Source organism: Lingula anatina, chromosome 10 (genome assembly GCF_051362555.1).
Source record: "Lingula anatina isolate TDL-2025a chromosome 10, LinAna3.0, whole genome shotgun sequence".
NCBI classification, from domain to species: domain Eukaryota; kingdom Metazoa; phylum Brachiopoda; class Lingulata; order Lingulida; family Lingulidae; genus Lingula; species Lingula anatina.
Genome location: NC_141776.1, coordinates 1,530,797 through 1,542,634, shown reverse-complemented (window position 1 = coordinate 1,542,634; position 11,838 = coordinate 1,530,797). Strand labels below are relative to the sequence as shown.

The 11,838-nt window shown below is 35.2% G+C and overlaps 1 protein-coding gene and 1 long non-coding RNA gene across 2 annotated transcripts in view; both read right to left on the bottom strand.

Moving 5' to 3' along the window:
- Positions 1–11,838, bottom strand: part of LOC106179460 (uncharacterized) — a 70,940-nt gene that overhangs the window by 46,394 nt on the left and 12,708 nt on the right. The gene's annotated exons all lie outside the window — the stretch shown is intronic.
- LOC106161156 (uncharacterized) lies at positions 164–5,691 on the bottom strand. Its single transcript, XM_086996677.1, has 4 exons — positions 5,115–5,691; positions 3,285–3,905; positions 1,467–2,522; positions 164–210 (listed from the first exon to the last, which is right to left on the bottom strand). Exons 1-4 carry the CDS (start codon positions 5,689–5,691, stop codon positions 164–166), a joined length of 2,301 nt encoding a protein of 766 aa, XP_086852803.1.

Here is an 11,838-nt window from a genome sequence, read left to right as displayed (position 1 = left end):
TATAAATATGCTTTGAAAAAAACAAGTTTAGATTATACACTAGTTACTACATAGTCATCCACTGTATTCGACATATAAAAGTTGTAAGTATGTGAAGGCATAGCCCAGATAAAATTTGCTTTTCTATGTCACGTACAGTGGACAACCAGTAGTTGTAACTGACTTATCCCATGACTGGCACTTTGAACAAAAGGTTGAAGTCACAAAAGCCTAGAAAACACAGGTAAGTGTAAAAGCAAAATACAAATGCAATAAATATTATCATCTTGTTCAAAGCACCACCTCTGACAAAAATGGCATATCTTTATGCTTTAAATAAAAATCATTAAATACTACCTTAATTATTTTCTGTACAATTATTTGTCCTAAATTATATTGGTATTCAGGAATGGAAAGTCATCAAAGCACTTGATCAATGCTACAAGTTGTTCCAACCTCTTTGTTATTTTGAAGAGGCAGGTTTTAATATGGTAGTCTGTTATTAGTTTCCTTATCTTTCAGTAAAAAGGAAATACTATTTTAAACATCCACAAACAAATGCACACAATCATGCACATATGCTTACATATAATCAAGCTGGTATAGTACAGGTTCAGGGCTATTAAACTGTTGAAAGCATACACGATCATATATACACATAACAAGGTACATGTATCTTAACATAACTGTAACTCAGTTATGTGTTGATGGAACGAGTCACTTAAAGGATTTTCAGTGAATATTTCCATCAGATACACATTTTCTTTTACAGAATGTTAGTATATGCATTATACTTAAATGTTTGATTTCTGTTTGGGTTCCTATTATTACATATATACATCATTCCCAATTCCACTTGGGGTTTAGGGTCAGTGTTTTGTATACAAAATAAGTTTAAAAAGATACATTTTTATGAGCTGCAATACTGTGATGTTCTTTTCATTTCACCAAAGTTAGTTTGCAGGCCATACCTGTGTACCGGTCAGTCCACCAACCTGTGTAACATATTATTGTCTGGTTTTGACCAGTTCCATTTCAAAGGGTTGAGTACCATTGTTACAACCTAGATTGAGGATCGTGTTTATATTGTGGCAACATACTTAATTTATTGTCTCGTCTCATCTAGTTATATTTCAAAGTCATGTCATATATTTCAAAATCTTAACATGCATGTTGGGCAATGGCAATGCCCCAGTTGATTTTTTTGAAGTACTTGATTGCTTCTGCAAATTGTCCCATCATTACAAGAACAGTACCAATTATTTTACATGTATCTATCGTATCTTGGTGGGTGACACCGAGTAACTCTTCTTGAACTGATGCACATTTCTTCAAATAAAGAACTCCATCTCTGTACAACTTCAGGTCTATCAAAATTTGTCCAGTTTTTTGGTAACATGAATATGTGTCTTCATGCTTGACACCAAAATGTGTTTCATATATATCAAGAGCTTTTTTTAAATATTTCAGAGATTCTGCACACTTACCCATGCCAAGTAGTGCAGCAGCAAAACCGTTGTATGCCTCAGCAGTTTTAGTGTGTTTGGTACCAAGAAGATCTTCACATATTTCAAGACTTTTCTTGTAATTTGTCAATGCATCTTCATACATTTCCATGTCACGAACCAGGTCACCTAAATCTCTGAATACTTCGGCTGTTTTAATGTGTTTGGTGCCAAAGAGCTCTTCATATATTGCAAGTTTTTTCTTAGCATATACAAGTGCATCATCATACTTACCCATGTCAAATAGTACACCACCAATATTGTTGTATGAGGCTGCAGTTGCAGTATGTTGGGTACCAAGCAGCTGCTCGTTAATTTCAAGACTTTTCTGAAGATATGCCAATGCATCATCATACTTACCCATGGTACGTAGCACAGCACCAATATTGAAGTATAAGGCAGCAGTTGCAGTATGTTGGGTACCAAGCAACTCTTCATATATTGCAAGACCTTTCTTACAATATGTCAATGCATCATCATACTTACCCATGTCATTTAGCACAGCACCAATATTGTTGTATAATCCAGCAGTGTCAAGATGTTTAGTATTACCAAGCTGCTCCTCACGCGTTTCTAAACTGTTCTTATAATATATCAGTGCATCAACATACTTACCCATTTTATGAAGCACAATACCAATATTGTTGTATAAGCCAGCAGTGTCAAGATGTTTAGTACCAAGCAGTTCTTTACGTATTGCAAGACACTTCTCATAATATGTCAGAGCATCATCATCCTTGCCCATGCCATGTAGTGCGAGACCAATATTGTTGTATGAATCGGCTATATCATTGTGTCTGGTACCATCTTTCTTACGTATTTCAAGAGCTTTTTTACTATATATCAATGATTCATCATTCTTACCTATGTGATGTAGCAGGAGACCAATATTGTTGTATGATATAGCAGTTGCAATGTTCTCGGTGCCAAGCAGTGTTTCACGTATTCCAAGACTTCTCTTGTTGTATTTCAATGCATCATCATACTTCCCCATAGCATGTAAAACTCTACCAACATCATCGTATACCACAGTTAAGTCTACAAGGGTTTGCGATAGCAGAAACGTATTGTTTTGTTTTGTTCGGAGTATGTTTTCTAATTCTTTTAATAGGTGCAGAGGCTTATCAAACAAATACACGTTTTGAAATACCTGGGCAGTGGCCCGAAGTCTTTGTATGAAATCATCATAGTCTGTGTCTACATCCTTGTCCAGTGCAGTAGTGCTTGTTGATTTATTTTGAAGGTATTTATTTAGATGTTTTAGCAAAAGCTTTCCACTGCACAACAAATGAGGAACTATGGTTACTGCTGTTTCATATGCATATTTTGGAGCTTTTGATTTAAATAAACTTGACAGTGAATCTGCCAAATCACCGTAATATTTGAAGTATGCAATTTCAGTACTTAATTTTTTATCCGAGATTTGATTAGCTTGGGCCTCAGAAAAGCTTTTTAACAGGGGGTGTAGATCATAAACCTGAGCACTTACTTGATTTACAAGAGACTTGGAAGTAAGACTATCAAGAATGTCTTCACATTCATCCTTGTTCATTTTAAGAATTTTTGAAACAGCAGTCAAATTAAACGACACTGGGAAAATGTAAAGACTGCAGAACATATCCTTTTCCCTATCAGACAATGCTTCAAAGGAAATTTCAAAAGTTGATTTCATTCCTTCAAACTCGGGTGTATCTACTACTTCAAGAACACCCTTTCTTTCTATTTTCTCACGTATTTGCACACTTCCTTTCTTTCTTATTTGAGGGGCTAGTAATTTCAAGGCAAGAGGGCAGTACCCACATCTAGCAGCTATTTCTTCAAAGATTTTTCCCCCTTCTGTTTGAGGGGCAGGACTCCCACCTGATAGTAGCCAAGTTGAGGATTTAACATCAAGATGGGATATTGCTTTTTCGTTTACTTTCACAGATGTGAGGTCAAATGATTGGCGGCTTGTACAAATAATAGAGATGTGCTTTGATGCTTTTAACATATCCTGACATAATTGTAAAAACTGTTCTGCTTTCTTAGCTCTTAAAAAATGATCAATGCAGTCAAAAATAAGCACTGTTGACGAGTTTATCTCAGAAAGAGCCTTTTGAAATAAGTTTTGATAATCACCATATATTTCTTTCAAAAACATCTTAGGATTGTAGTGTTGCACTAGTGATAACTGAACAGAATCTAGATTTTCAACCTGCCTCATGTCTAGAAAGAAAACATCTCTACCTTCTTCACTCATGCGATGCCCCATCTCTACAGCAATGCTGGTCTTGCCAATACCACCCATCCCTGTCAGGAGCACAATTCCTGCATTGTTCTCAACATCTTGCTGGATCTCTGTTAACAAATCCTCTCGTCCACAAAAGTTACTGTTTTTTCTAGGGAGGTTCATGGACATGAGTTGACAAGCAGTTGGTACTCCTGAAACAATATATATATATATACTACTGGCTTCATTGTGATGACGCACTTGCTCACAGCTCTCGTCTGGCAAACGATTTGTTGCAGAAACACAGGGCTCTGAGGATGGGACAACCGTCTTTGAGTCCTGATATTAATCCTACTGAGCACCTGTGGCATAAATTGGAATGTGCATTGCAGAGGAGAACCAATTCCTAAATAATCTTGACCAATTCCGCCACGCTCTTTAGGATGAATGGGACAATATCCCACATAACAGAATTGTTACCCATGTTGAAGGCTTGCGCGCCGTCTACAGGAGATAATTGCAGAACGCGGTAGACGCACACGCTGTTAGGCACATGATCTTTAACGAGCACAACCTAATGCTAATTGTGTGTGAATTTGGTGACATTTGATGGCACCTTTTCAATTTTATAGACATTTCTTTACATCTGTAGAAGTAACAGTGAAACAGTCGATTTGAGGGGGTACCTCTTATAAATTTTACTAAATGGTATAAAATATGTATATTTTCACCACTATTTTGTATTTTTTTAACCATTAATCATGTAAGACACGGTATCCGTGATAAAAAACGCTATTTCTAACAATTAACAGCTGTTAGGTGATCATTTGTAAATAAAAGTACATGGAAATGGGGGTGGGACAACCTTTTTGACCAATGCTGTATATATATATATATATATATATATATATATATATATATATATATATATATATATATATATATATATATATATATATATATACTGCTTGTATAATATTTCACTTAAATTGAACGAAATGAGTATTTTGAATGAATGATTTTGGAACACTGGTACTTATTTCTGCATAGCAATATAAATGAAAAAAAAACTTTATATATATATATTAGATTTCTTCTAGAATTCCTTTTTTTCTAAATTTCATCCTGCCTCCCCCCCCCCCCCAAAAAAAAAAAAAAGTGCTCTTTCGTCTTAATGATTCATTAATTTTATTAGAAGTTTGCATTTTGTGTAATCATTAATCAGTTTTCATTTTCTTGATAGTTCCTGGTACTGGAAACAGTTAAAGATTTTCTCTGTGGAAAACATCACCTATGCTATGTATCAATTCATTAGCAAGAAAACTGAATATTTTTTATCTAAAATAAACATAAGCAATTATATGCAGCCAATATAATTCAATCTTTGTAAAGTTTTCTTTTTTAATTTCAAAATTGTATACCTGAGGTTTGTATTGGATCAATGAGTACTTTGTCATAGTCCTTGTCTGTATAGATCTTTGACAAACGTAACAGCACTGTCTTGAGACCTTCAAAGTCACTTTGAAATATTGCTGCTGGAAGCCTGGCTGCACAATGCATATGTTTGTTACGATATGCCTTCACTCGACCAATGTCAGCTTCTGTGGACAGGTCAGTGCTGGGAGGCTTGTCCCATTTGGCGCTTGAATTCAATGTGGTTATATTGCGTAAGAGCAGGACAGTTAAGGTGACATCAAAACCATTTACTTTTGCAGTTGAGGAAGGGGCCCCAGCTGGATACAAAATCTGCTTTTGGCTTGCATTCAGAACATTTCTCCTACTTAACTGAAGCAAGTTTTTTCTTACATTTGGGTTGTTCAGAACATTACACAATATGCCTGTGGATGGGTCAAAGTCCCCTGGATAAGCTTTGTGTAATTCTCTCGTCAGGACATCTCTAAGAACATCTGTAGCACATTCCAGAAACACTCTCATGCGAAGATAATTCTCTTGTTCCTCATTCATTTGAGGTGTGAGGAAAGGTTTTGATAACGCCATTCTTTCAATTCTGAAAAAGTATTCAATTCAATCATTTTTTAAATGATTATAAGAGTTATTTGTAATTTAAGGCATTGACTAAACAATATGTTGTCGTCACCTGTTATATAATCATGTTTGACATAAATTCATTCTCTCTTTATAATTTCTGTTTATGAAATGATTGCGTATAATCTGGTGCTGACAGGTAATATTTTTATAATTGGATCACAGTATTGATGCAACCTACAGCCCCACTCAGTTTATTTATAATATGTAGATTTTTACCCACAAGTGACCATTAATAACAAATTACCCCTGGATAAGCTTTCTGTAATTCTCTCGTCAGGACATCTCTAAGAACATCTGTAGCACGTTCCAGAAACACTCTCATACGAAGATAATTTTCTAGCTCCTCATTCATTTGAGGTGTGCGCCATTGTTTTACACACTGAAAAGATTAAAGATGACTTTAAGAAATTGGTAATATGTTTTCAAAGAACTCAAAAAATCTTAAGACAGTCTGGATCACCCATTTACAGTAAATAAGCTAATTCAAGTCATCAAATTGAAAGTGATCTTTGCAAGTGACATTTGTACCAGCAATGATTCACATTAATTTAATGGCGTGTTCATGGTTCAGAAATTCCATACTTCCCTAATAGTGTTGTCACCTTGTCTCTAATCAGTGACTGACATAAAGGATAAAAAATAAGTCAATGTGCTACAGAAGTGGACATTACTTCTGTGACAGGTGGCAAGAATATTGAAGGTTACATTTTTGCAAGGTGACTTAATATGAAGAGCCTTCTTACATCATTTCATGATGCTTGATTGTTTGACACAATTTTGGTTAAATATTTTCTGCATTTTCATATACCATCCCCATACTACTAGTATACAGGTATGTGCTTGACAGCAGGCTAATTGTTAATCTCTCAGTGATCTACAGTATGGTCAGCCACATTTTGCAAAATACCTTTCAACATTTTAACAGACTACTAGCGCACCTTCTGGTAAGAGTGTGTGATATCATAAAGTGATATCATAATGTTAGTTGATTGTAGAGTGAACTTTTAACAGACATACAGACAGGAAGATTGATTATTATAAGTCATTAAGTTGGCTTTGTGAGTTACCTTAATCAAACACAGTTTTCACAGACCAATTGACCATTTCTGTTTATATGTACTTCCACACCGGTGTCATGTACCAGAAGGTCCCCCATGACAGAAAGTCCGGGACCCGTTATTTCAGAAACCAGGGGTCCTAAACTGTGCAAAACGTTCCTTTTATTTAGACTATACGCGTGACTTAGGCTACAATGACATAAATGTGTGACATAAATGTGTGACAGCTAGCGTTATACAGTGCATCAATGCCAAATTGTGCAAAATATGTATTTTCTGGAAACTGACGAAATTAATTAGTTATTAAATATAGATGCTTATGGAGTGTAATTGAAAATGTACTCATTTAATTTTGTTTACCAATTTATATAAAGTTTTAATTTAAGTTGTATACCCTAAATTAAAATGGAATCAACCCAAAAGGAATGTATTCCATGTTTCTCAGGGTATAAAATGGCTAGCTCTTCGCGATGTCTTACTCTGTCAGCATGGATTTTCAAGCAGTGCGACTTTATTTACAACATGGCAGGTACAGAAGACGAACAACCAACCATCAGAAAAGAGCAATAAGGAGAAGCGCTGCAAACCATTATAAATTAATTATAAGTTTTATACATTTATACTCGTTTAACTTCAAGACTGTTTAATAAAAGCGCAACTTACATGTACATTTAAGGTACATATTTATATTTCTGTTTAGCTTGAAAGCGGCTGCTTATATTACAGAGCTGTAAGAAAGATAGTGGAAGTAGAGAGGGAGAAGGGGAGATGGAGGAAAGTAGTAGAAAGCGAAGATAAGAAAACTGCCCTGTTACAAGAAATGCACGACAAAGAGAAAATGACATTGAGGAGAAAAAACAATTACTATACTGATTAATAAAATTAACTTTTTTTGTAAAATCAGGAAGTTCACCAAAGGCACTTATGTATTCTGAATAAATTTATATTTCTTAAGTGATGTTCTTTCTCAATTGCATACAAAAGATAATCCTGCAAATTAAAGTTTATGAAATGCGAACAATGCACATTTATACTACGCGTTACACTTTAACAGAGGTTAATAATGTTTATTTTACCTGTAATCCTTATAATTCTTCCCTCCATATCAGTTAACATCATGTCCAATGACATTTTTAAATTGCATGTTTTAAGTGTGAGATTTCATTATTGCTCTTCAATGCGGACTTTCAGTATTAAAACGTAGGGTCCTAGGACTTTCCGTACTGAAATAGTGTGTCTAGGGGGACTCTACATTTCAGAACATAGAGTCCGGGACCCGTTATTTCGAGACAGGGAGTCCGCCGGACTCTCAATTTTAAAACACCGGGTCCGCCAGACCCTAGAATGGTAGGACTCTGTGTTGCTTGACACCGGACACATGAGTAAAATTGCTTAAAATATATAAATGGGATAAAGTTAAGATAAAAAGCATTATTAATATCAATTGAAAGTAAGTTCTTGGATGCATTTAATTAAATAGTATTAATATATGGATAGGTACTGAAAACAAGTACTTGGGCATAATTAAGGTTTAAAATCATGTTTGATTTCATGTGCATCTTATTTACAAGTACCTTTAAGGTTTCATTCACATGCAATGTCTATTTTCTAAATTCTATTTTCTATTCGCGGTATGTCTTATGATCACGGTCTGTGCCCTGAATATCCCGCGGCGTAATTACTAGCAGCGCGAGCCAGTTACTATAAGTTACTATAAGTAACTGGCTCGCGCTGCCAGTAATTACGTGGAGGGATATTCAGGGCACAGACCGTGATCATAAGATAGCGCGAATAGAAAATAGCTTTTTAGAAAATAGACATTCCATGTGAACGAAGCCTAAGAGGTATAATTATCTTTGTAAATAATAATTGCAGACTTGACATTTAATATGGAAAATGTCTGTCTTGAAGGTATACCTAGGTAAAAACGCTCTCTTTTTTCAAAAAACTAAGATCTCAAATAAGATATCTGACTGGAGAAGTATGAACTCAGGTGTGTCGCTACCAATTAACTGACTACCAAGTCTGTTGCACTGCTGCATTGTGTAATGTGCAGTGATTTATTTGGCTAGTGCTACTTTGGGCTGGTCAAAGCTTGGCTTTGATAAAGCATGGTTCTGTCAAAAAAGTATCCATATATCGGCAACTACGAAGAATTTGAAACTTTGCACGCAAGCAGTCGACTTTTGCAGTGCATAAAATGAGTTAAGCAGTGTTTTATGAAATTGTTAAGCTGTGCCAGAATGGCACGAAAAAGACAGACATTGCCAGACAGATTATTGTGTCAAACGGAATGGTCTGCACAGTTTTATAGAGTTATGCCCAGACTGATGTACCTACACAGAGACCACGCCCAATGTATCGACATCTTACCACCAGGGTACAGGACTCACTGTCCTTCAGGATATGCTGCTGCATTTCAACCAAAAACACCCAGTCCGTTTCGAATGAGGGGCAAATTGTCACCAGAACGCGTTTTCAAGGCTCTTAGCTACCACCAAAATGGTTTCAGCAGGTTAGGATATAAGGCGACCTCTGAGGAAGCCACTCTAAGCTACACAACAGCGTTGTATGTGTCTCTAATGTTGTGGGAACCATGACCGTTTCTGGGTAGAACACTGAAACCGCATGGCTTTCTTCATTGAGGTCAGCACCCGTACCACTAAATTGGTCAAAACAGAGTTTACAGAAATTCTGAAAAGGCCTACGACAAGGCGTGTGCCACTTCTTAGGTGACCAGGGCATTATTTGGAGTAGATACCACATTGGTGCCAAAACACTTATGGAGGTCATCCATGAAAATCTGAACCAGATCAAATAAAGGAATACTCATGGAACCACTTGACCATCATTTGACAGGGGGCACCTTAGGAACAATTTAAGGTTGCACGATAAGATTGCCGGTTCACACAGAGGACTTTTAATATTAGATAACGTACAAAACCAAGGGAATGAGCAGCTACCTTAGTCATCAAAATCGCCATATTTAAACCACACAAACATTATGTGGGTAGGTCATTACTCGCTGCATCAACGGTCCTACAACAAATCTGAACCAAATTGGACAAGTTTTAACCCTTGACTTTAATTTAATTCCAGATTAAACTCTAAAAACCTATTCTTAGGAATGATTTGGAGAAAATACTCTGTGTATATAAATGTGTTAATTATCATTGTGCGGTATTATCATCTTACCTTAGTCATACCATCGTATTTGAAAATAATTTTTAACCTTGCGGTACCAGTGTTCTACCCAGAAACGGCCATGGTCCCCATTCCATTAAAGACACAGACTATGCTGTTGTGTAGTTTAGGATGGCAGATACTACTTATCATAGATCAGAAAGGCAAGTTTGTTACATTGATTAAAAATTCATCTTAGCGGGACTAGAAGTTTGTCATTCTCACCTTACCGTAAAGAACCTTCTAGTCTCGAAGTTGTTTTTCTCTCCAGTAATCCAGTCACCACAGTTGCCTGTGTGAGATAAAGGTATCGGATTGATGAACAAAGAAACAACTGATTAAATTTCAAAATGATGTTACCCTTTATTTTATTTGTTACCAAAATTGTCAACTACATGTAATTTGGTACATAAAGGTTTGATCATGTTGCAAAATGTCTAAAAAATAGGGCAGTTTGCTTTGAAGTACAGACAGTACATGAAATACAATTTATACATTAATTTAGGCCATATCATTACTACTAGAATATACTAAAGGACTATTTAATACAGTAAGAAGAGGTATTGTTGTCTTTGTTCTAAATTTTCATTACCTGTTATGTACCTGGAAGCGTCTCAACTTATTTAGGTGTAGATAACAGTCAGTTCAAAGGATAGCTCCATTACCACTGCAGATCTAATCATCAAGAGTAAACAATAAATATTTTTGATAAATTTAACTTTACAATTGTTCTCAAGCAGTCGGTTGTTTCCCAATCAGGGTGAACAATTAAATGTGGTTAATGTTACAAGTGTCTGATAAATTAGCAATTTATGATTGGAGATTGTTATAGACTGATGTCATAGCCACTGCTCATAGGAGCAAACAAAATAAAATAAAATAAGAATTATAGTAATCGGACTGCAATTTACACAAATATAGCCAATTTTGTGTTCGACAAGTATGCATTTTTAGCTGTTATGATGGGTCATTTGCAATTAAGGTCATAAATATTGTGCACTAGCTCTTTATATGTCAAGGATTTATGGTGAATATGATATTGATCTATAATTCCCACAACATATGTCTTCTATTTTAGCAGGTTCTTACAAAGATATATTCTGAGAAAAAATATATTTTAACCATTTTGCCGAAAAAGGCTTTGATACACATTTTATTTATTTTTGTGACAGCAATGAAAAACATATTTGACCAGGCCAAATATTACTCCTGCGTGAGAATTTGATCAATTTACCATGTCATGGCTTAAACAGAATAAAGGTGTTGTGCATATGTAACCATTAGTTATAACGCTGTGGTATTTATAATCATGAGCCCCTTGGTATTCTGTCTTATTTTATTATTTATGTATGTCCACACTGACATTTATTTTGCAGGAAGAAAAGAGCATATAATCCCTTATTATGAAAAAATATGCAAGAATTTTGGTGCCAAATGTCGTGTCCGTACCCCTACTGTAATGTCCGTACCCCCCCCCCCCCCCCCCAGTTATACATCAACCATTGGATAACTGGCTACGTATCAATGATGATAAAAATTAAAAATAGGTAATAAACTATTTTTCTAGATTATATAAAATGCATTCATATCTCATGACGTTTAGGGAAAAACATTTTATATAAATATATACGATAAGTGATAATAATTAATTACAGTCAGGCAAGAAATAATATCAGTAAAGATTCTCTTTGCATTCAAAATGAACAATAGGGCTTTGAATATTTTGCCAAATATAGCTTATTGCAAAACAATAAACTGTAAATGGATTAATATTTTATGGATAATATATACAATATATTTTGAGCGGGTATCGACATTGCAATGCATGCATAATTAATGTAAGTACATTTATAAT

Bases quoted from the DNA above. Each gene is read 5' to 3' on its own strand.
- LOC106161156 (XM_086996677.1), bottom strand. From the start codon at position 5,691: ATGGCGTTATCAAAACCTTTCCTCACACCTCAAATGAATGAGGAACAA. The intron at 3,906-5,114 runs GTATACAATTTT...ATATTGTTTCAG, and splicing joins TGATCCAATACAAACCTCAG to GAGTACCAACTGCTTGTCAA. The intron at 2,523-3,284 runs GTGGGTACTGCC...AAACCCTTGTAG, and splicing joins TGAAGAAATAGCTGCTAGAT to ACTTAACTGTGGTATACGAT.